At 40.2% G+C, this 23,371-nt stretch overlaps 6 protein-coding genes, 1 non-coding gene and 1 pseudogene across 8 annotated transcripts; 5 read left to right on the forward strand and 3 right to left on the reverse strand.

Annotated features, from left to right (window-relative positions):
- The first annotated feature begins 368 nt into the window (after nt 1–368).
- On the forward strand, nt 369–4,886 carry LOC111495109 (protein PLASTID TRANSCRIPTIONALLY ACTIVE 14). Its single transcript, XM_023144984.1, has 13 exons — nt 369–561; nt 650–802; nt 949–1,086; nt 1,210–1,335; nt 1,561–1,689; nt 2,419–2,508; nt 2,605–2,755; nt 2,983–3,092; nt 3,826–3,897; nt 3,987–4,092; nt 4,173–4,370; nt 4,483–4,525; nt 4,614–4,886. Exons 1-13 carry the CDS (start codon nt 505–507, stop codon nt 4,690–4,692), a joined length of 1,452 nt encoding a protein of 483 aa, XP_023000752.1. The 5' UTR covers nt 369–504; the 3' UTR covers nt 4,693–4,886.
- Nucleotides 3,328–3,401, reverse strand: TRNAI-UAU. The gene has a single exon. It is a non-coding gene; the product is annotated as a tRNA-Ile (tRNA).
- Nucleotides 4,887–5,239: 353 nt separating the features above from the next.
- On the forward strand, nt 5,240–7,610 carry LOC111495113 (28S ribosomal protein S33, mitochondrial). Of its 2 annotated transcripts, none has more exons than XM_023144990.1 (3): nt 5,240–5,363; nt 6,398–6,633; nt 7,370–7,610. In XM_023144990.1, the coding sequence occupies exons 2-3, from the start codon at nt 6,416–6,418 to the stop codon at nt 7,458–7,460; spliced, it is 309 nt and encodes a 102-aa protein (XP_023000758.1). In that variant the 5' UTR covers nt 5,240–5,363; nt 6,398–6,415; the 3' UTR covers nt 7,461–7,610. The 2 variants fall into 2 exon arrangements, with proteins under 2 accessions (XP_023000758.1, XP_023000759.1); XM_023144991.1 differs by having other exon boundaries at nt 5,262–5,363; nt 6,375–6,633.
- Nucleotides 7,611–7,620: 10 nt separating this feature from the next.
- On the reverse strand, nt 7,621–9,643 carry LOC111495108 (cationic amino acid transporter 5). The gene has a single exon (XM_023144983.1). It carries the CDS (start codon nt 9,625–9,627, stop codon nt 7,864–7,866), a length of 1,764 nt encoding a protein of 587 aa, XP_023000751.1. The 5' UTR covers nt 9,628–9,643; the 3' UTR covers nt 7,621–7,863.
- A 642-nt stretch (nt 9,644–10,285) lies between these two features.
- LOC111495244 (GDSL esterase/lipase At1g71250-like) lies at nt 10,286–12,421 on the reverse strand. The gene is made up of 5 exons (XM_023145192.1): nt 12,131–12,421; nt 11,916–12,043; nt 11,592–11,834; nt 10,724–10,979; nt 10,286–10,652 (listed from the first exon to the last, which is right to left on the reverse strand). Exons 1-5 carry the CDS (start codon nt 12,393–12,395, stop codon nt 10,432–10,434), a joined length of 1,113 nt encoding a protein of 370 aa, XP_023000960.1. The 5' UTR covers nt 12,396–12,421; the 3' UTR covers nt 10,286–10,431.
- Nucleotides 12,422–13,861: 1,440 nt separating this feature from the next.
- On the forward strand, nt 13,862–15,543 carry LOC111495522 (UDP-glycosyltransferase 43-like). The gene is made up of 2 exons (XM_023145594.1): nt 13,862–15,001; nt 15,111–15,543. The coding sequence occupies exons 1-2, from the start codon at nt 13,943–13,945 to the stop codon at nt 15,483–15,485; spliced, it is 1,434 nt and encodes a 477-aa protein (XP_023001362.1). The 5' UTR covers nt 13,862–13,942; the 3' UTR covers nt 15,486–15,543.
- A 1,763-nt stretch (nt 15,544–17,306) lies between these two features.
- Nucleotides 17,307–19,588, forward strand: LOC111495523 (protein UNUSUAL FLORAL ORGANS-like). The gene is made up of 2 exons (XM_023145595.1): nt 17,307–17,725; nt 18,422–19,588. The coding sequence occupies exons 1-2, from the start codon at nt 17,307–17,309 to the stop codon at nt 19,359–19,361; spliced, it is 1,359 nt and encodes a 452-aa protein (XP_023001363.1). The 3' UTR covers nt 19,362–19,588.
- A 554-nt stretch (nt 19,589–20,142) lies between these two features.
- LOC111495273 lies at nt 20,143–23,360 on the forward strand (annotated as a pseudogene).
- Nucleotides 23,361–23,371: the final 11 nt, after the last annotated feature.

Here is a 23,371-nt window from a genome sequence, read left to right on the forward strand (position 1 = left end):
ATAAGAAATACTTTGATTCCCTCTCCAATCAATGTGAGATCTCACGGTTTAGTATCATCATCTTGGATTTGAGCATTTTATAAAATTAGGCTCTTTAATCGTCAAAGTTTTGAATCTCCTCTCCACTTCATACTCGTTCTTTTTTTAACGAAAAATATACACACGAACGTTTCAAATATCTAATTAACTTATTATATCAAAACTATTTTTTTATATATAAAGAAAAACAGGAGAAAGGAATATTCACCTATGGATTACAAATTTTTTTTTACCATTTAAAACATTTTATTTATATACAAATAAAATAAATTTATTTAAAAAAAAATAAATGACTAGTGAAAATTTCAGCTTTGGAACATATACTTAAAACAGTGTGAAGCATCAACCTGCTGCGTTCTTAAAAAATGGGAGGGAACACGGAGGTGGGGAGCTGAAGTGGATAACGTTCTTCTGCAGAACAAAAAACAAGCTTTTGCGCTGCTCTGCTGTTGATCGGTACCTCTAATGGCGAATTCTATCTCCTTCCATCAGCCCACTCATCGCTTCATCTCCTGCCCGCAGGTCCTTTCTTCATTTCTCGCTATGTCAACAAACCTTTCTCCTTGTTCGCTTCTCATTTTTGATTTATTTCTCTCTATTATGGATGCAGGTGAAGGATTTCCGGTCTTTCTCCTCACCAAGATTCGGGAACTATCCGTCATCTTCCCCTAAAAGCAGACTGCGGCCGATTAAAGCTGCAACCGAAACCGCCGCATTTCCTCTTCTACAACCTCCGAAAGCCGACGAATCTTCTCCTTCTGAGGTCCGCAAAGTTCTTCGCCAATCAAATGCGTTATATTATTTACTTTTCGTCTTCCATGAATAATTTTGTAAAATGATTTGACATCCTCGTGTGTTGGGTTAAACGTTGAATCTCAATGACTAATTTTCCCCCTAAAACTTCCGTAGTTGGAACCAGCAGACCCTGATTTCTATAAGATAGGATTTGTTAGAAGTATGCGAGCTTATGGAATCGAATTCAAAGAAGGACCTGATGGGTTTGGTGTATATGCTTCCAAAGATGTTGAACCTCTTCGCCGTGCTAGGGTCAGTTTCATACGTTGCTTCTCAAATGCTAAGTTCTGTTCAAACACATCGTCTTTTACAGACCTTGGTTGCTATTGGTCGTGATAACTAACAATGGTGTTTTCTTTATCTATTGGTTCACAGGTAATCATGGAAATTCCATTAGAACTCATGTTAACCATAAGCCAGAAACTCCCCTGGATGTTTTTCCCTGATATAATTCCAGTGGGTCATCCGATATTCGATATAATTAATTCGACAAATCCAGAGGTACATGAACTTTTCATAAGATTGAAGATAATATTTCTGAGCTCAGTTTCGTTGATTTGGTTTATGTCTTTGGCTCCTACCTGGTTCTGATATTTTATCCGATTCAATTTGAATAAGCTCTCAGATAGCATTTTTTTTTAGATGAATACCAACCTGTTATTATTTTTACTGATTTCGTTGTTTTGTTTGTAAATGACTGATATAAGGCATATCTTTGGATGGCAGACCGATTGGGATTTAAGGTTAGCGTGTCTTCTGTTGTATGCATTTGATCGAGATGACAACTTTTGGCAGCTCTATGGTGATTTTCTACCAAGTATTGACGAATGTACAAGCTTACTTCTAGCCTCCGAGGTACCTATGAATAAACAGTGAAATTAGAAAATATGTTTTGTGCCTAACGAGTTGATGCATTTCATATAATTTAACTAACTATAAAAGTATAATATGATCTAATGAGTCAACATGAACATAGCTCAATTGGTCAAGACTTATAAAGTGAGATCCCACATCGGTTGGAGAGGAGAACGAAACATTTCTTATAAGGGTGTGGAAACCTCTCCCTTGTGGATGCGTTTTAATCCTTGAAGGGAAAACCCAAATAGGATAATATCGGTTAGCGGTGGGCTTGGGCTGTTACAAATGGTATTAGAGCTAGACACTGAGTGGTGTGCCATCGAGGACGCTAGGCCCGAAGGGGGTAGATAGTGAGATTCCACATCGATTGGAGAGGGGAACAAAGCATTGAATGTGGAAATCTCTCCCTAATAGACGCGTTTTAAAAACCTTGAGGGGAAGCTTGGGCTATTACATATACTATCGACTAAGAGGGTCAGAAAATTATCCGTCCACTGATGTTTTTCCATAGTAACTTGTTAACTAGTGTCAGAAGGGAGAATTAGTGATTAAACAATATTGTGGTATTAGCTGTCATGCCATCAATATTTACTTGTTTTCTCTCCAATCCTCTATTTGTTTTAAGGGAGAATTAGTATTCTTGTCCTTTGATCAATTCATTTCTTATCAGTTTTATGGTTCCTTAATGAGTAACTTGTGTTATTTGAAATCTGTTATGCATTTTAGGAAGAACTTTTGGAGCTGCAGGATCAAAATCTTGCTTCAACCATCAGAGACCAGCAGCATCGTGCTTTAGAATTCTGGGAAAGGAACTGGGTAATTTTCTGTTACATGGATGGGATGTGCTATTAATTTTCCATTATACAAATGTGCCTGCTGCTGTTTTACAACTTTGTTGCTATAATACTACAGCACAGTGGTGTACCCCTTAAGATTAAGCGGCTTGCTCGAGATCCTAAAAGATTCATTTGGGCTGTGAGTATAGCACAATCACGATGCATAAACATGCAAACAAGGATCGGAGCTTTAGTACAAGATGCAAATATGCTAATTCCTTATGCTGGTAAACTTCTGGACAACAAACATAAAGTCGTGTTTATATATCATGTTTTGCAATTGCTCTTTTTTTGGATAAGAATCAACATTACAGAACTGTTGGCAACATTTTCATTAGAATTAAAGGCTGAGATACCTCAAAATGCATCACGGGATTAGTATATGTCACATACCTTTTGGCGTCCTTCGAGTATATTACATTAATTGTGTATTTTTCTTAACTATATTATGCAGATATGCTGAATCATTCTTTCCGACCAAATTGTTTTTTCCACTGGCGTTTTAAGGATCGGATGCTTGAGGTGATGATAAATGCTGGGCAGCAGATCAAAAAAGGGCAAGAGGTTTCTCATTGTCTTATTATATTCAAATTTAGCAATGCACCTGCATAACTCAATCTTATATGAAAGCATGTTGGTTGCATCATTGCAAAAAGTTTTCAAGCACTCAAAAGTGTGTAAGAGCCCAAACGCGTCTATTATTATGGAGAGGTATCTACACCATTTTCTAAGGAATGTTCGATCCCCTCTCCAACGGAGGTGGGATCTTACAATAAAAATTTATGGAAGAATCATCAACTGGTCCCGGCGAGGCTCAAACTCGCAACCTCCGACTCATAAGACCAGCGCTCTAACCAACTAAGCTACGGGACCTGTTGATCCTTTCAGGAATTTTTATTGAGAGGAGTTCGAAACATTTCTTATACGGGTGTGGAAATCTCTCCATAATAGACACGTTTTAAAACCATGAGTCTAACGACACAATATAATGAGCTAAAACGGACAATATCTATTAGCCGCAAAGTGCCAAATTTAGTTCTTCTTGCAGACACCAAATTAGTCTGAAATTGTTGCATAATCTTGGCCAACTTTCCACAGCCAAGGAACAGCAAAGAAAAAAAAGAAAAAGAAGATGGTAGATGGTTTTATTTTTCGTCCTACAGTAAATACTAACTGGGGGAATGAGGGTGATATGAGAATTTTTCTTTTGGCCTTTGTCTTAGATGTTTATGCTTTTGTGAGCAAGAGATCAAATTTACATTGTATATTTTCTTGAAGTATCAAATTTTATTTGCAGATGACAGTCAATTACATGAATGGCCAAACGAACGACATGTTTCTGCAGAGATATGGTTTTTCATCTCCTGTGGTAATTTGATCTCCACCACAACTTTCCAAATATATTTGACTTAATGATGGGATTTATTTCATGTAAACATCTAACATGAGGAACTGCAGAACCCTTGGGATATGATCGAGTTCTCCGGGAATGCGTGTATTCACTTAGATTCGTTCTTATCAGTTTTCAACATAGCTGGGCTTCCTGATGGTTATTACTACAATGGTATTGTTAATCAAAACTTTCTTTTGTTTACCTCTTTTGTTTACAAAGTGCTGAACAAACTGACCAAATGACGATCGCAGGTCGGTTATCGAACGAGGAAGATACATTCGTTGACGGAGCAGTAATCGCAGCAGCAAGATCTCTGCCTTCATGGTCAGATGGAGATATCCCACCTAGCCCAAGCAGGGAGAGGAAAGCAGTCAAAGAGTTACAAGAAGAGTGCCAACGGATGCTCGCAGCATTCCCGACCACATCAGAACAAGACCAAAAAATCCTAGGTACGCCATGCAGTCCCAAAGTTAAATGCAAACCACTAAAAAAACCCTCAAGATCTTCTTGTATTTGAAGATATTAATTCCTTATTACGTTGCTGTTTGAAACAACCAACAGATTCTATGCCACAAGCTACAAGAACGCTAGAAGCCTCAATCAAGTACGCATTAACTTCTTGTATCTAAAGCTAATTTGATGATATCATTAATGGAGTTTCATCAAGTTCCCATTTGTTTTCATGGCTGCAGATACAGATTGCACCGAAAGTTGTTCATGGAGAAAGTGATCAAGGCATTGGATGTCTATCAAGAACGGATACTGTTCTAGTTCTGAAAATTTTGTACTGCAATTTGAGCTTAGCAGGTATTATTGGTAGCTGCATGAAATTGTGTTTCAGTCCCTGTAAAGATGTTGGTGTAATTCAGTTATTAGTCATTATTAATTGTAGCATTAATGGGAAAAACTTGATAATCTTAACCCACATATTATTTTATATTTCTTATCCATTTCTTTGTAATCTAATTCTGCAAATAAACATATTATCAAATTAAATTTTACCTTTTGCAAGATTCACCTACTATATTTTTAAAGTAAAAACTTTTTAAAACTAACTAATTTAAATAAAAATTAGTTTGAAGGTAAAATTCATGACATTTAATTAAATTTAAAGTAAATTTTGGAGTAAAAATAAATAAATGCGTAAATAATGATATTTTTCCTAAATATTAGTCATCGTCAAACTGGACTTCAAACTGTGAATGTTGGTTCGGTTTTCGATTTAGGCAAAATTCAAGAAAACCAAACCCAACCAAACCCAACCCAACCAAACCAAACCAAACCAAACCAAGGTTTACTCATGGAGAGGGGTTTTAAGATAAAACGACTCTGTACTCCGCTGATGATCTCTGGACGCTCTCCACCCTTGGCGGCGGCGGCGGCGATTACCTCCCCAACCAATCAAGCTTGCAAATTTTGCACTTCCTGACTCTCTGCGACTGGTATGTTGATTTTTTCCATGATTTTGTATATTTTATTTGCTATATTTCTATTTATATTGTGTTAAGAAATGGGAAAGGAAAGAAGTGTAGACTCCATCTTTCTCTCCCTTTTTTGTGTTTCCGTCGCCGATCGATGATCCCCGCACACTCCACCGCCACTTTTTATCCTCTTATTGTCTCACTTTTGCTGCAACCTCACGCCACCACGCGAACCTCGTCTTCTGCTACAGCCCTCCATCAATCGGTCAATTGCATTCGATCTGAAATAGGGTCCGTATAGTCTAACCTAGGGTACGAGGTTTAAATGACAAACTTGGGTTTTGGCATTGTGATGTGGATAATGCTCAACGAACTTCGCTTCTTGACTAAGCTGTGAACTTGTGAAAACATGCTGAGACATCTAAGTTATGTTCTCGTTATTGAGATAATTATCGCATGTCAGTTCTAATTCTAATTTCTAGGATTCTTTCTAGTGAGAACTGATATATGAGGATGAGACAACCATTTTCAGTGCTCTGCAAATTCTTATTGATAATAGGATCACCATTTTTGTTCTATTCCCGTGAACTTTTTATTTGTACGAAACTATTAATTAGCATACTGCGTGGTGTAGAGCAATTGCAAATGACCCGTTTCGACAGGGATGCACTGTCAAGCAACGTGAAGTGTTTGGTTTATGAGCCTTAGAACTTCATTGTCATGTCCGATATTTTGTATGATTCTTCATTGATTTTCCTTACTCAGTATTTCTTTGGAACTTGGAATTAGAGATTGAGAACCAATAACATTTCATATTACTGGACACTTCATACCCCCAAGAAAGTATTGATAACGCAAGTGAAACTTTCTATTTGAAGGTTGGACAAAAGGCTCATTTACATTCTTTGTAAACATTATCTAGTGAGAATTTTCAGTAGGTTTGGTGTTGGATAGTTCTAATTCACCAGTTGAAGCTTCTAATGCTTTAAACATGTTTTTGCATTATTTTTTTAAAAATTAAAATCCTGTAAGTGTTCCCTTGGTGATGTACGTAGGGAAAACTTGAAGAGAGGATGGCTACTAATAGCCTGAAGGGTATGATTGCTGCAGCAGTCAATAAGGGAGTGACAGAAGCAAGGGCAAGGATATTTGGTCACGTACTTAACCCGACAGGTCAACGATCTACCCACAAGCTTCTGCGCAAAAAACTCATCGGTGACAAAGTAGCTGAGTGGTATCCATATGACATCAAGAAGGATGATCCTCTTATCATGGCTCGTCAAGAACAAGAGTACACTCTCTTACTATTTATGACTCTGCCATGATCTAGACATATCATTTGAACACATTTTTTGTGCATAAGATGTAGATTTTCTCCATCAATATATTGGGTGATATTAAGGTAAGGAGTGATTTGTAGGAAGGCCATATGTGTTTAGCTTGGAAAATGGGGGGATGGGGGCTTGTGCAGGAGTGCTCCTGCATCTCTTAAAATTATAAAATTTGGGAAGTGGGAGCTTTAGGTATATACATACTAGTGAATTTTCTGATTAGTGAAACGGGGTTTCCATCGGTGCATTTTTAAACAAATTTGGGGGTGTGGATTTCAACTTCCAAGCTCAAGGGAAAGAAGTGCCTCAACTGCTGAACTATGCTCATGTCTTTTGGAAATTGAATATCAGGATCTTAATGTTATTTGGAGAGTCATTCAGTGACTTAGTTTCAAATGTTTCTAGAGAGATTTTACCTTCTTAAACGAGGGCAACAACTAATTTGGGTTCTAGCTGCATACCAATTAACAGAGCCCTTAAACGTCGCAAATTGGGGGGGTGGTTGGAATTCTAGTGTACTATGGTAGCACAGAAAATTTTCCATTCATTGCTTGCCATAATAGTAGAATTTACGAATAATGTAGGTTCCATGAAATAAATTAATATATCGTCTCAAATTAATATATCGGGTAGAACAGAAATTTTTCCCAACAGATTTGTCTCAATATTCTGATCATCTGCAATCTACTTTGCCAGGCGCTTGTCGAAGCTTGAAATGCTGAAGCGGCGTGGTAAGGGACCACCTAAGAAGGGTCAAGGCAGGCGTGCAGCCAAGCGCAACAAGTAGAGACAATGACAGTGGAATTGTTGCTGCTAGGGCTTTATCTTTTTGTTGTTTTTTCCTGCCTAAAGTTTAGGTTATGGACCAGTTTCTCATAGTTGTAACGACTTCTATTCATTATAAGCGATATTCACTCTGAAGATTCTTCATTGATAATTGAGCGCCCTTGAAGCAAAGTAATACATACTATATTATGCAAAAAGCCAGAAACAGAGCAGCGCGCCATGCGTAATCTGGAAACAAAAGGCATTAATAGAACAGTATACTTGTATGTTGGAGAGAACCAACTGCCAGAATTTCGTTACTAGAGCTTTGTTTCGTGAACAATTCTCTGACTGCAAATATCAGGTTCAGGAATGATAATTTGATTGCCTTGGAGCTGAAATGCATTTTCCTCCAAGATCAAAATCTAAGGTCCTGCACTGGGCGTGGTTTCTTCATTGATCTGCTTTTGGGTCATTAATTTGTCGTCTTGATGAGCCATATCATAGGTTGCATGAAGACCAAAGAAAACATAATAGATAAGCATCACGAGTGTGCAGATTCCAAATCTTTCAAAAGCCTCAGGACCCAATGATCCCATGAGAAAGACGTTGGTTGCAATCGACAAACTCGGCAGCCATGGCACGAGCGGTACGCCCCAAACATTCGGCTTTCTTTGCATTGGCAGAAGCAATGAAATCCCCAACGTCCCTAGAAACCATATGGGAACGGTCACGACGTATCCTACCCAACCATTTGGGTAAAGCCCCCAGTATGCAGAAGTTGCCATGGAGGAAGCAATGATGGTTATCAGTAGAATGAAAAGCTTCAACTGGTGTGACCGTGGAGTGACCCCTCTAGCATAGTATCTCCTGACCAGAAGCGCCACGGCCATCATCATAAAGACGAACAGCGTGCTGACCGACAACAAGCTCGCCAGAACATCCAAGCTAGAGAAGAAAGCAACTGAACCACTTGCTACGGTAATCAACAGTGTAGCATTAATCGGAGTTCCAGTCTTTGGATGAACAAGAGCAAACCAAGGAGGAATCATGTGAGCTCGAGCAATGTGCGTTATATACCGACCTTGCCCGAGCGCCCCAACCAGAAGAACAGTAGTCATCCCCTTCAGAGCACCAAGAGCCACCAAATACTTGGCCCATTTCATTCCAACACTCTCAAAGGCAACAGAGTAGGCTGCATCTGGGTTGATATCAGTATACTTCTGCATCATACTCAGCGACAGAGCCATCAGACAGTATATCACAGTGATAACCGACATTGATCCCAACAATCCCAAAGGTATGTCTTTTGATGGATTTTTAGTTTCCTCAGCCATTGTAGCAATGTTATCAAAACCTCCATATGCAAAGTACACAATTGCAGCAGCTTGGAACACTCCTTTAACCCCAAATGGCACAAAAGGAGTCAAATTTGACTTATCAGCATGTACGAAACCAGCAATTATAACAAACAGAATCACCACTGTATTAACTGCGGAAGCAATCCAATTCAGGTATGAAGTTTTCCTCGTGCTGATCATCGCTATCGTTGCAGCGATCGTCAAGACCCCAACAGCAATTGGGTCAAGAAGATTGAACCCATCTTTCAGATTTGTGTGGATACGCAACGAATTGTCGGGTCTGTCCAGCAGCGAGGTTAAGTAAGAAGTCCAAGCTCGGGCGACAGCGGCGGTACCGACAATGCTCTCGAGGAGAATGTTGCCAGCAGTGATGAAAGCAGCAAAGTCCCCCAATTCAATCCTCAGGTAAGCAAAAGAGCCCCCTGCAACTGGGATTTCAACGGCGAACTCTGTATAGCAAAAAACAGAGAGCATTGCAGAAACACCGGAAGCTACATAGGACAGAACAATGGCTGGTCCAGCATGTTTATTGGCTTCTTGGCCTGTAAGAACGAAGATCCCTGCGCCAATTACAGCCCCAAATCCAAACCAGGTGAGATCCCACCAAGTTAAGCAGCGTTTCATTTCATTCTCACTTCGTTTTCTTAGCTCCCCGATTTCATTTTCGTCAAATGATCTGCTTTGAAGACGGTCCATGAATCGAAACCATGTCTGTGACAGAGCAGTCCGGTAATTGCTCAAACTCTGGAAGGATTCTTCCGGCAAGAAATCTTGTTTGCTCCATCTCCACCAATAGCTTCTCTGCTGCTGAACAATATGGTCACCCATTCTGCTTTCTATGGAAATGGGCATATGACAATGTGGTCTATATAGAGTTTAGATCCATTAGCACTGTGGGCACTGGCTAATGGTAAGGAGGTGGGGTTTCGAAGATGCCGATGGTGGGCTTGGATTGATGTTGCTTGTCTCGTAGCTCCAACCCGAAAATGACCGTCTTACAGAAATATCCAAATGCTCCCATTGACGTTAGGATCGAAGACTTCCAAGTCAACTACTTCGGCTGTGCGTGGTTGTTGCTTGCTCTGTTTTCTTATTTTGTGTCCGCTTTTATCTCTTACGTATAGCGGTTAGCAAATATGTCTACTAGGTTTCCATACTCTTGTAAGGAATAATTCGTTCTCCTCTCCAATCAATGAGATCTCACGACGCGCTGACACAACACTCCGTGCGATGTAGGATCTCACAATCTACTTCCATTAAGTGCCCAGCATCTCTGCTAACACACCGCTTGGTGCCTGGCTGATGTGGATCTCACGACAGTACCACACCACATGGTGCAATGTGGGATCTCACGATGCTGACACACCGCTCAGTGCAATGTGGCATCTTACAATCTACCTCTTGGGGGCCCAACTTACTAGCTCACATACCCCTCACAAAGTAAAGTATAATGAAACCATATTTAAACTTAAATAAAATTAAAGCATTAATGCAATCTTCTTAAGAAACAAGCTAGATTGATCAACATATTCATAGGGATACATTGGGTCTTTTTTTCACATGAGAAAGCAACATAGTAGAAAGAAAGAGTGATGAAGGAGGGTTTGGCGACGGCGACGGCGACGGCGGCTCTCATATGAGGGCCAGCTGACGGACATTGATGGGGTAGGAATCGGAGGGTGGACCTCTGAAAGCTCGACCAGCAAGAATGGCGGAGGCTGCTTCTGTTGGGTGAAATGCATCCCAAAACACGTACTCATTCCTGTAAAGGCATGGAAATTGCAGCGGCAAACATGTTATTTGCCCTCTGTTTAGCCCCACTCCACAGCACGCCGTGTCCACAACTCGAAACCCTGCATTGCATTTTAATGTACTTAATAACTTCCCCCTGCTAAGCTAACCATTAATGGCGATCATCTCTCACCGTAGGTATCAGGGTTGTTCAAGATATCGCCAAAAATGGCATACACATTGACGTAGACGAAGGTGGATTCAGGGTGCTGGCTGTTCAGCTGGGTTACTAGCGATCTTAGCCCCTCGTTGAAAGCCCCCAGCATCTTGTTCACATTATCAACGCACCGCCCTGGAGTGGCTGCGCCAGAAGCCCTCTGGTTCGGGATGCAGCCCAACGGCCCCACTCCTGCCACCACGAACTTTCTCAACCCTACGCTCTGAAGCGCCTGTGCAAGACACTATATATGTTAGAAATCACCGATCTCTACAATGCATGATATTGTCTACTTTCATTATAACCTCTCGTAGTTTTACTTTAGGCTTACCCAAAAGGTCTCGTAACAATGGAGATAGATTCATTACTTATAAACTAATAACATTTCTTGGGACCCCTTCTAATAATCATCTCCTCGAACAAAGTACACAATAGAGCCTTCCCTAAGACCTATGGAGTCCTCGAACAGCCTCCCCCTAATCGAGGTTTGACTCCTTGAACAAAGTACACTATAGAGCCTCCCTTGAGGTCTATGGAACCCTCGAACAGTCTCTCCTTAATTGAGGCTTGAATCCTCAAACACACCATCATTGCATGACTCTGATACCATGTTAGGAATCAGAGATACCCACAATGGTTTGATATTGTCCACTTTGAGTGTGAGCTTTCGTAGCTTTATTTTGAACTTACCAAAAAGACCTCGTAACAATAGACATGTTTTCCTTACTTATAAACTTATAATCATTCTCTAAATTAGCCAACGTGAAATTCCCTCCCAACCATCCTCAATAATAGAACAATAGATTGGAAGTGGGTTAATCAAAAAAGGAAGAAAAAAACTCACTAGAAGCTGACGAGAATATCGGTTTAGGAGAAGGTTAGCGAATTGATTAGGGGTATATCTGAAGCGCGAAGTGTAGAGCTCCGGCAACAGGTAGTTGTTTATGTAATCGTTGCTTCCAAACACCAAAAAGGCTAAGGATTTTGATAAGTAACGACTCAGATTCCAACTCCCCATTGATCTCCTTAACTCATTCAAAGTGCTTTCAAAATTCACCACTTGCTGGCTCAGGCTGTACCTCTGGCCCTGTATCCAAAACAGATTCGAACCATTAAAAACATGTTTTTGAATGATTTTGAACTTACACAACAATCCATGAATGTATACGTAGTGTCTGCCGGTTTCATCGAGGATTCCGGCAGCAGCCGAAGCATAGTTGACGCCGTGAAGTATTCCGACTCCAGTGGTGTTCGGATTCGCAAATTCCGGAGCATTCGGAATTCCAAACATGTCCACTGCAAGACAATCACACGTTAAAACTCATAAAAGAAAAAACAATCGAACAGGCTCTAAACAAGTCTATGAAGAAAGATTAACGGTACCAAACATATCTATAACGGTTCGTCCATTAGAAAACCTCCCGGTAGGACCCGAAAGAAAATCAATCCCATAAGGATAATAATTGGCTCTAGCAACTGATCGGAGAAAATTATTGTTGCCAACATCCACAAGAGAGTCGCCGAACACGAAAATCGCCGGAACCCCATTTGTCGTTGAAACCGTCTCGTCCGAGCATCGGAGGAACACGAGGAGGAGGAGGAGGAGCAGGGCGGCGGAGGCGGCCAAACGAGGTGGCTGGATGATCATGGCGAAACAGGGGATGAGTAGAGGTAATGTGTAATGGTTGGGGAATGTGGGATTATATATATAATAAGCGTAAAAGAGGAGTGATTTTGGTGGGATTAAGGGAGGAATTTATGGCTTTATTACAGTGATCAGGGTAAAGATTATAACCGAAAAGTTTGTTAGTTTTCTTGATGCCCTTTTTCACCCTTTTGCCTCATGCTTCTTGCTTCATGTATATCGTTTTGGAGCCAGGTGTTCTTCATGCATATATCTCTGCCTATAATCCGTCATCCAAAACGAGGCTTAAACGTTATAGTCAAGGCTGTCACGACGTGATCGACAATTTTATAACCCGTTATAGGCGAAACCGTCATGATGTGATTGACAATTTTATTATCTTTAGATGTACGAAAGAAAATCTTTTGTTTATAACGTTTGGTCGTGTTATTATATAATTTGTTCATGCATTATTAATATTAATATCTTGTACACAAGACCAACACGACAACGATACAAGGATATGTGTCAAGAACACGAAGTATTACTTTTCCTATCAATAATGACTATGACAATCGTTTATAGTTCACAATAGAGATAACACTGTTTATCGACACTTTATAGATTATTTACAAAAATTATAATATTATTTTGAAAAATTCATTACCATCCAATTATTTTTAAATTTTTTTAAAAAGTATTTTTGAAATTGTTAAAAAAAAAAATTGAATTATAAGGTTATTTTTTTAGATTTTTTATTTTGAAAGTTACTTTTAAAAAGTAGTTTTGGAAATATTTTTGGAAAAAGTGGTTGCAACTTTTTGCATTTATGTCCGTTTTTGGGTTACTTTTGCAAACTACCAATTTTGAATGAGCTTTGATTTATTATCACTTCAGCTGCTCCTGAGGTAAGGGATTACGTGTTACATTAAAATCCTTCTCAAGAACTACCTAACCTTAATCCATGCTTGAACACCCAATTATGAATAAATTACAAATAATCATATTAATTAATCAAACCCAACTATATGCATTAGTTTTTAAATTTTTATTTATAGACTTTTTGTATAATCTATATTATGAAATTCAGAATCATAGGGATTCAGTCATATTTTATAGTATATATAGAGTATTGACTTTGGGGCCGAGAAGTTTGATTCTTGACCCAAATAAATTAAACAAGGTTAACTCTAATACGCTCTCATAATCCACCCATAGTATCTGATATCATTTGTAACCACTCAAACTCACCACTAACAAATGTTATCTTCTTTAGATTTATAAAACGAGTCTGAAGCATATCAGTTATATAATTGTAACGGCTCAAACCCACCGCTAACAGATATTGTCCTCTTTGGATTTTCCATTTAAGACAGATATACTAATTTATACTAATTTAAGTATATGTTTTTGTAATTGAATTCCCCAATCACAATGGCTAATTTATTTATTCAAAAGTCATATTCGCTGCTCCACTTCCAGTGATTCAATAAATAAGTGTAAGTTTGGTTCAATCTCTGCCAATAATTCATCTTCAGATTCCCAATCTCCAATTCCCCACTAACCCCACAATGGCAACACCTCATCATCATCATCATCTAGTGTTCATCTGTAACCCGGCAATCGGAAATTTAGTTCCGGCCGTGGAATTCGCCGTCCGATTAGTCCGTCACGACCCTCGTTTTTTGGCCACCTTCCTCGCCCTCGACATCCCTGGAAGACCCCTCGTCAATGCCTACACCCAATCACGTTTCTCTGCTTCCCCTTCTCAAAACATCCAATTCATTGCTATCCCATCTGTCCAACCCCCATCTCCCGCTCTCTTCCACTCCCACATCGGCTATTTGTCATTGTATTTCGATTCTTATAAGCCCCACGTCAAGCAAGCCATTATTGACCTCCAGAATCCCCGAAATTCCGGCCGTGTCGTTGGGGTTTTTGTCGATATGTTCACGACGGCGTTCATCGATGTTGCTAATGATCTCCAAATTCCTAGCTACCTCTTCTTTGCGTCCCCGGCTACTTTTCTTAGCCTCATGGTTCAACTACCTAAGATGGATCGTGACCGAGTTGAATCCTCGATCCGTGACTCGGATGCTGAGTTTGTTTTGCCGAGTTTTGCTCACCCGCTGACTTCCAGTTTGTTGCCGTCCACTGTTTTGAAGACTCGGGATGGTCTTTTGTGGTACACCCATCACGGGCGTAGGTATGGCGAGACGAATGGGGTTGTTATTAATTCGTTTACAGAGCTTGAGCCTCATGCGCTGAGCTCGTTGGGTGAGATTCCACCGGTTTATGCTGTTGGGCCTTTGCTTGATTTGGGCGGCCCAGCCCAGTGGCAGCCGTCTCGAGCCACCCACCAGAGCGTCCTGAAGTGGCTCGACGGTCAGCCTGAGCGGTCGGTTGTTCTGTTGAGCTTTGGGAGTATGGGAAGTCTTGATAAAGCTCAAGTTAGAGAAATTGCTTTTGGGCTCGAACGGGCTGGGTTCCGATTTGTGTGGGTCGTGCGTCAGCCGCCCAAGACCCACTTAGAACACCCCGACGACTACTCCGATCTAGACCACGTGTTGCCGGATGGGTTCGTAACTCGCACGGCTGGGCTGGGATTGGTCTGTGGGTGGGTACCGCAGGTGTGTAGAGTTCCCTTAAATTCCATCTTAAAAAAATATAAATCAACCTTCAATAGTAATAGGCTTTATCAATATCCAATAGGTAACTCATTTTTTGATTTAATGGCAGGTGAGTATTTTGAGCCATAGTGCAATTGGAGGGTTCGTGTCCCATTGCGGGTGGAACTCAATTTTGGAGAGCTTATGGTTTGGTGTGCCAATAGCAACTTGGCCGGTGTATGCAGAGCAGCAAATGAACGCCTTTGAAATGGTGAAGGAATTGGAATTGGCGGTGGAGTTGCGGCTGGATTACAGGGAAGGAAGCAACCTGGTGACGGCGAAGGAGCTAGAGACAGCGCTGAGGCGCTTAATGGACGGCGGTGATGATGTCAGGGCGAGGGTGAAGCGGATGGGAGAGAAGTGCAGAACTGTCCTACTGGAAAATGGTTCATCGTATACGGCATTGAATTCTCTGATTGAGAAATTAACGGCTCAGATTTTGTAATATTTTGGCCCTGGAATAACAAAATAAATAAATAAATAAATTTGTAATCTTTATGCCACCTTCTCTTGTGTACGATGTCGTTTTCAAAATTATAAATATATCCATTTTTAAATTCTAAATTTATTTTTCAATAAATGTCAGTTGAAATTAAGTGTTGTGGATCCTACCTAATTTTTATTTTTATGTTTTTAAACCCTTCATTTTCTATTTTAATTCATGTATTATAATTTCTTATAGTATTAAAATTGAATAAGTAAATAAAATTTTAAAAGTTAATGGTAATATGCAATAAGGCAAAGCGGATGATATTTACTAGTGGTGGACTTGAGGCGTTACAAATGGTATTAGAGTCGAACACAAAGAGACGGGAGGAAAGGGGGTTAGAGAAAAGGATTGGTATAGGTAGCTTAGTGGAAGAGGGGAGGGCGGAGGGGGTTGCTTGAAGGGAGGGGGAAGTTTCCAAAAATGGAGGAGAGCGGTCTGGATTTTTAGAAAAGGGAAAGGGATTGACATGAACAAGACCAACACAACAACAACTGTGAAGAGTGTTGCGGAAAAGGGGAAATGATGAATTGCAGAAAGGAGAAAGCAATGTGAATGATTAGATCAAACCAGCACAGCACAGCACAGCACAGCACAGCACAGCACAACACAACACAACACAACACCCCTCCCCTTCACCTTCCTCTGTTCACGCCACACCCCAAACTGCCACCAAATCCATCAGTAAATGAGATTGGATTGGATTGGATTGGACGTATGATCTCACTGACAACTCTCTTTCTCTCTCTTTTTCTCTATTTTCTTTCTTTCTCTTAATTTACTTCTTCATCTTCACAACAAATTGGGATTCCCTCATTCACATTTATCTCTTCTCATCCCCTGCCCTCCTCCCGACGATATCATACTTTGTAGAGTGTCATGCTTATAATATACTATTAGAGTCGTGTCCTTAATTTAGAATTTTCTTGACTTAGAACAGAAAAATCAGAATCAAATGTCAAACAAATTGTGTATTTTGTTTAAGAGCTCAAATTATTAAAAAGAGTATTCTCGAGTTGGCCAATTAAAAAAAAAAATTATGGGTTTATAATTAAGTAACATTGTCTCCTTTTTAATAAGATCTATCATACCATAAACACTATTAATAATTCTAGACAAACAAACACTTCAACCAATACGGGACTTACTCGATCATTGTCTCGACACGAGCATGATTTTTTTTTTTTATTATTGATTTATGTATGGTCCAATTGGGTTGGATTAAGAGAGTTGGGAGGATAAGTAGAGAAGAGAAAATAATGAAATGATGAGAAAGAAAGAAATATAGAGCAGCAGAAAGAATGCAGGACATGGGCATGGGAGGAGGAGGAGGAGGAGGAGGAGGAGGGGCCATGGCCATAGACATAGCCACCCATATGGGCCCCCAATTATTTGGGAAATATAAGTAGATTACATGATGCCTCTGCATTTTTCTTTGTTTAAAGCTTCAAATTCAGAATTACAAATCAATCAAACAAACAAACTTGTTTATATATATATATATATAGAGAGAGAGAGAGAGAGAGAGAGAGAGAGAGAGAGATGCCCCTTGTCCTTCCTACCTCGACCATTGACAAAACAACTCGAAATGACAGATGCAACATTCAGACTCACACTGCCATTCACACTCGCCAACAGACACAACAAAAAGCAACCCAATTAATATTAATTATTAATTATTTTATTAATTCATCCCAATCCACCCTATAAAAACAAGTGCAACTCCCCACCCATGGTTTCTAACCCATTTCCCATTCAAACATGAATTTCAGTCACAGCATGGACATTACTCTTCACTCCTCCATGCCTCTCCCCTTCGCCTACAATTTCTCGCCCTCCAATTGCGCCATTCTCTCCGGCTGTTCCACTGCCTCTTCTTCTTCTTCGTCTTCTTCCAATGCCGGACTTCTGTCCGGCCCCATCATGGATACCAGAATATGGAGTAAACTTCCGCAGAAGCTGCTGGACCGGGTGGTCGCGTTTCTTCCGCCGCCGGCCTTCTTTCGTGCCCGTTGCGTCTGCAAGAGATGGTACGGCCTTCTCTTTTACGCTACCTTCCTCGAAACCTACCTCCAACTCTCCCCTCATCGCCGCCACTGGTTCCTGTTCTTCAAGCTCAAAGGCCTTTCCAGCCACATTTACAGGAATAATACTAACTCCCCACTTGGAGGACCCGCCTCCAGACCCACCTACGAGGGGTAAATGCTTAAACCATTTTTTTTTTCCTAGGTTTAAATATTATTATTTTTATCTTCCTTGGTTGAATCATTTCTTTTAAGAATATAAAAAACTTTCCGTAACATATCCTTTTTAAAATTGTGAGGCTGATAACTATATGTTACGAATGACAATATCTGCTAGCGGCGAGTTTGGGTGGTTACAAATGGTATCCGAGCCAACAGTGTGTCAACAAGGATGGTGGATCTCTAAAAAAAGTGATTGTGAAATCCCACATTGATGGTAGAGCGGAACAAAACATTATAAAAGTGTGGAAACCTCCGCTTTTTAAGATTGTGAGACTGATAACTATTTGTAATGAGGAACAATATCTAATAGCGGTGGGTTTGAATGATTATAAATAGTATCAAAGACAAATAACAAGTGGTGAGCCAGCAAGGATGCTAGAATCCGACCTCTGTAGAGCAGAACAAAACATTTCTTATAAAGAGCGTGAAAACTTCTTAATAACAAATGGGGTTTTAAAATCGTAATGTCTACCACGATTCATAATTAGCTAAAGCTAATAATATCGTGTAGGTATAGGCTTGGTTACAATTTTATTCTGTGTAATTTTAATTTTTTATTTCTTTTAGTTTCAGTAATTTTAAGATTAATATAATTGTAAAAAATTGTGAAAATTTAGAAATAAATATCAAAATATCAATTTTTGATAGGTACCTGTTTGATCCATACGACGTGGCATGGTACCGGCTGTCGTTCGCTCAAATTCCGGCGGGGTTCTCACCGGTGGCCTCCTCCGGCGGGCTAATCTGTTGGGCACCGGACGAGGGAGGCCCCAAAAGTCTAATCCTGTCGAACCCAATTCTAGGCACCTTATCTCAGCTGCCCCCGACAGTAAGACCACGCCTATTCCCTTCAATCGGCCTCGCCATAACCCCATCGTCCATAGACGTGACGGTGGCCGGAGACGACCTAATATCCCCTTACGCCGTGAAAAATCTCACGGCAGAAACCTTCCACATAGACAGCGGCGGATTCTACTCAATGTGGGCCACCACCTCAGCTCTGCCACGTCTATGCAGCTTCGAATCAAATCGAATGATCCACGTGGAAGGAAGATTGTACTGCATGAACTACAGCCCATTCAGCATCCTTGCATACGACATGTCGCAAAACAAGTGGTGGAAAATCCAAGCACCAATGAGGCGGTTTCTACGGTCGCCAAACCTGGTGGAGAGCCGGGGGAAACTGCTGTTGATGGCGGCGGTGGAGAAGAGCAAATTGAACATACCGAAGAGCCTGCGGGTATGGGGGCTGCAAGGTTGCGGAACGACGTGGATAGAAATGGAGCGAATGCCGCAGCAATTGTACGTGCAGTTCGAGGAAATGGAAAAAGGGTGTGGGTTTGAATGCGTGGCGCATGGGGAATTCATGGTGGTTTTAATTAAAGGGTGTTGGGATAAGGCGGCGCTCTTGTATGACATGTCCAAGAAACTCTGGCAGTGGATTCCGCCGTGTCCCTATATCGGAAGCGGCGGCGGAGAAGAGGTTCTTCATGGGTTTGCTTATGAACCCAGATTGGCCACGCCCGTCACTGGACTCATCGATCACTTCTCCCTCCCCTTTCACAATTACAACGCTAATCATCAGTGATGAACAGAAAATAATTTAGCGTTTTTTATTTAAAATTTGTTAGGTTTAATTGGGTAGAATATGATATGTTATTTTGACCAAGTCAAAGAGAGATAATGTTGTATGAATATGCGTTTTCCTCAAATTCAGAAACGTTGGGGGTGTCTGCTGTCATCCTCCAAGTCGTAAATTTAGGGCACGCCGACCGCCAGTACTTTACGTTTTTATTATGTTACTGTTCTTTTCTTTGTTCTGTTTTTTTTTTTTTTCAATTTAATTTAATTTAATTCTTGTTCTTGCTTTTCTCCTTCTTCAATGGAAGAAATCAGCTTCCTCTACGGATAAGGCTGCAATGGCAGACAGATGAGTCGGGTTTCTGGGTGTTGACTCTCTCCGCTCCGCGTGGGACACTGTTCCACCTCATCTCTCTCGACTCGATCTATATCTATTTGATCTCTGAATTGTTACAGATTCATGTCTCTCGTCCCCTTGTAATTCTAAAATGATATCTATTACTGAGAGTTTTTCAAACATCTTCCTATGTTTTTTAATATTTTTAATTAATTTAATATTTATATTTGTAATATAATATGGGTATGTTTTGTAACTATTGTTGGGAAAAGATATAATTAATTAATTAATTAATTAATTAAGGATGTGACAATAAATTAAATATAGTACTATTTATTTAATATATATAGTTAAATTAGTTAATTAATTGAAAAATAAATAAATGAGTATGAGAGTTTTTATATTTGTATTATATATAATGTACAGCTATTAAAAGAAAAAGGGAGGGAAAATGGAAAAGGGGGCGTTCCAGTCTCCAAAGTCGCCAGACCTAGTTAACTGCCAAACGACTATACTGCTTACTTCAATGCCTTATGTTTCGTGACCATGAGCCCTTCGAATCTTGGTGCTCTCAGATCAGCTCAGCTCGGCTACTCCATGAATTATCTGATTCGTATGAAATGCTGAAATACATGGAAATGGAGGCGAATAGAAAAGGGATTTTCATCTAAGCCTAAACCACTCGCACTTTCAAGACCTCAGAAGTCTACGCCCTGTCGGTTGGTAAGTCTTTTTAAAGATTTCTTCATCAATTTGTGGTTGATTCTTCCAATTGGCGTTCATACTGAGTGTTCTGTTGATGTTGTGATTTTGTTTTAAAGTTCTCTTGTTTTATGGAGGATATGAATTAGACATCAATTTATCTGTTCGAATCACTGGGGATTGTCGATTTCTGTGCTTTCTGAGCTAGTTAGATTTGGTGGATGTGTTTTTTGGTGCGCGATCTCGTTATGGCTTCTTCTTCTGGCTAAACTTTTGAGTTTTTATGCTTAGGGTTTGGGTAATGGCTCCGACAGAGGTGAAAACGCTGTATCTGCAATTTCTTCCACTTCTGACGTTAATTTGGGTGTCCAGAATGAGCGCCTCGGACACTGTAAGGAACTCGAATTCGACTGTTTTTTGTTTTTTCCTTCATTACTGGTTGATGTTATATTCTTGTTTTGGCTTTTCCATCGGAATCAATTAAATGTTGTGCCCCTGTTTTGGGAAATTATGTCATGAAGTTTCCTTTGGCTATGTAGATGTTCAACGACTCAGTAAGTGGGCATTCGGTTGTTTCCCGAAATGAAAACCCAAAAGGTATACAGTTAACTTCTAGAATTGTTACTTTGCCTACAACCTCGGTGAATTGAAGGGAGAAGAAAACAGTTTAGGTTTTTTTTCAACTTGGAAGATCTATGAAAAGAAAAAATGATCTCTTCTTTCTGAATATGAAAGATTTTTCTATGTTTAAACTCATCATTCATAATTAAATCATATGCGACATGTCCTATTTAGTTTTTTTAGTTTACTTTTCCCTTTTTCCTTCCTTGCATTCAAGCATGCTACATCCTTATGAGAATCTGTCTCAATTTCTGTTTGTCATTGTTATACTGTGGTTATAATATGGCAACCTCAAATGCTTTTCTTTTCTCTTTGGCTAGGACGGTGCCCACATGGTTGGTTTATTAGCCCAAACAGGACTAAGTGCTACGGTTTTATGTTGAGCCCTAAATCATGGAATGAATCAGAGAACCAATGTAATGGTTTAGGCGGGAACTTGGCATCTCTGATAACATATCAAGAGTTCAGCTTTGCACAAAACATGTGTAACGGAACTTTTGGTGGTTGTTGGGTTGGTGGCAGAGTGTTCAACTCTTCAAATAATCTTGTTTGGAATTGGTCAGATAATGTTTCTAAATGGAACGATTCCATTATTCCCAGCACAGCTTCACAATCTAATTGCAAAAATGTCTCTTGCCGCATGAATGTTTTGATTGAAACATGTGCTTTGATAGTTGGTGGACTAGCAGCACCCTTCCTTAGGGATGAGAAATGCAACAGTTCTCACCCTTTTATATGCATGATAAATCTAGGTATGCCATCATCTTAGGCGTTCTTGTCATGTAACTCACTCGTTAACAGAGTGAGAACTTATAGCAACAGAGGAATGGAATGAATCTAACATGTTTGGTATTTCCATTTCCTGGTTCTTAGGTAGTTTAGTCATTGAGAGATGTTGTGATCCACACTGAGATTGATATTGTTTTAATTGTATCAGATGATAGATGCCAGCGCATGCACTGCCACAAGGAGTATCTAGTTATTCTAGCTGTTGTGAGTGGGTTGATATTTTGCACGACGTTTGCTGTTGTGATTTGGCTTCTTGCCTACAAGAGGAGCAAAAAACGGAGAAGGTCTCGGAAGGTATCCAATCCTGCAGCTTCTGCACTGGTACCACCTTCATGGAAGGTGTTTACCAAGGAAGAGCTGAGATCTATTACAAAAAACTTCAGTGAGGGAAACTGTCTTCTTGGAGACACAAAAACAGGTGGTACATACAGTGGACTCTTACCCGATGGTTCAAGAGTTGCAATTAAAAGATTAAATCATTCTGAAATTGCAAGAGTTGCTAGACTTCGTCACCCAAATTTGGTTGCCCTGAAAGGATGCTGCTATAACCATGGTGACCGGTACATTGTTTATGGATTTGTTGTTAATGGACCCTTAGATTGATGGCTTCACCATGTACCGAGAGGTGGTCGAAGCTTAGATTGGACCATGAGAATGAAAATTGCCACGACTCTCGCCCAAGGGATTGCGTATGTACAATTTATGGATCTTTCTTGTTAAAAATATGGATCTCTCTTAAGATGCAGAGGAACTATTACTTTGATTGATAATCCTACCTCTTCTCTAGCAATTATGAACTGACTCTCATCTTTCATGTTCTGTACAGGTTCCTTCATGACAAGGTCAAGCCACACGTGGTACATCGAGATATCCGTGCCAGTAATGTACTTCTTGATGAAGAATTTGGAACACATCTGATGGGAGTTGGCCTATCGAAATTGGTGGCATATGAAGCGATGCATGAGAGGACGGTGATGGCAGGAGGAACCTATGGATAACCTTGCTCCTGAATTTGTCTACAGAAATGAGCTAACGACGAAGAGCGATGTCTATAGTTTTGGGGTGCTACTGCTTGAAATTGTGACCGGTCGTAGGCCTACACAGGCAGTTCATTCAGTTGGTTGGCAGAGTATTTTCGAATGGGCAACGCCACTTTCGCAGGCTCACCGTTACCTAGATCACTTGTGCAGGCTCCCTAGAATGTCGCATGTTGTTCATCAGTTGCAACAATTGGCCCCCTCACCTCTCACTATGAAGTAAAGATATTCATCTGACTTCAAGATTTCCCATTGCTAGATTCTAACTTGGAATGAAGCCAGTTAGTCTAGGACAGGATCCAAGGTAGGTAGTCACATTTAACCCAATTTCTGAATTGTTTTCGAACGCTAGTCTCCGATGTGCACAGCGGTACAACCACTTCACTTGATCAAACTATTGTGCAATGTTCAATATCTAATGCTAACAACAAGCACGATTATTTAACCTCACTTGCAACTGATTAAGCAAAATTATTCATCCGGCAGTTGCTTTTCTTTTAATGGACTCTAATTCTTGTCAGAAATTGAGCT

Source organism: Cucurbita maxima, unplaced genomic scaffold (assembly GCF_002738345.1).
Source record: "Cucurbita maxima cultivar Rimu unplaced genomic scaffold, Cmax_1.0 Cma_Scf00021, whole genome shotgun sequence".
In the NCBI taxonomy this organism is placed as follows: Eukaryota; Viridiplantae; Streptophyta; class Magnoliopsida; order Cucurbitales; family Cucurbitaceae; genus Cucurbita; species Cucurbita maxima.

Bases quoted from the DNA above. Each gene is read 5' to 3' on its own strand.
- LOC111495108 (XM_023144983.1), bottom strand. From the start codon at position 9,627: ATGGGTGACCATATTGTTCAGCAGCAGAGAAGCTATTGGTGGAGATGG.
- LOC111495244 (XM_023145192.1), bottom strand. From the start codon at position 12,395: ATGATCATCCAGCCACCTCGTTTGGCCGCCTCCGCCGCCCTGCTCCTC. The intron at 12,044-12,130 runs GTACCGTTAATC...ATTGTCTTGCAG, and splicing joins AACCGTTATAGATATGTTTG to TGGACATGTTTGGAATTCCG. The intron at 10,653-10,723 runs GTGAGAGATGAT...AATGCAATGCAG, and splicing joins GAACAACCCTGATACCTACG to GGTTTCGAGTTGTGGACACG.
- LOC111495113 (XM_023144990.1), top strand. From the start codon at position 6,416: ATGGCTACTAATAGCCTGAAGGGTATGATTGCTGCAGCAGTCAATAAG. The intron at 6,634-7,369 runs GTACACTCTCTT...CTACTTTGCCAG, and splicing joins ATGGCTCGTCAAGAACAAGA to GCGCTTGTCGAAGCTTGAAA.
- LOC111495523 (XM_023145595.1), top strand. From the start codon at position 17,307: ATGGACATTACTCTTCACTCCTCCATGCCTCTCCCCTTCGCCTACAAT. The intron at 17,726-18,421 runs GTAAATGCTTAA...AATTTTTGATAG, and splicing joins TCCAGACCCACCTACGAGGG to GTACCTGTTTGATCCATACG.
- LOC111495522 (XM_023145594.1), top strand. From the start codon at position 13,943: ATGGCAACACCTCATCATCATCATCATCTAGTGTTCATCTGTAACCCG. The intron at 15,002-15,110 runs GTGTGTAGAGTT...ATTTAATGGCAG, and splicing joins TCTGTGGGTGGGTACCGCAG to GTGAGTATTTTGAGCCATAG.
- LOC111495109 (XM_023144984.1), top strand. From the start codon at position 505: ATGGCGAATTCTATCTCCTTCCATCAGCCCACTCATCGCTTCATCTCC. The intron at 803-948 runs GTCCGCAAAGTT...AAACTTCCGTAG, and splicing joins ACGAATCTTCTCCTTCTGAG to TTGGAACCAGCAGACCCTGA. The intron at 3,898-3,986 runs GTAATTTGATCT...GAGGAACTGCAG, and splicing joins ATGGTTTTTCATCTCCTGTG to AACCCTTGGGATATGATCGA.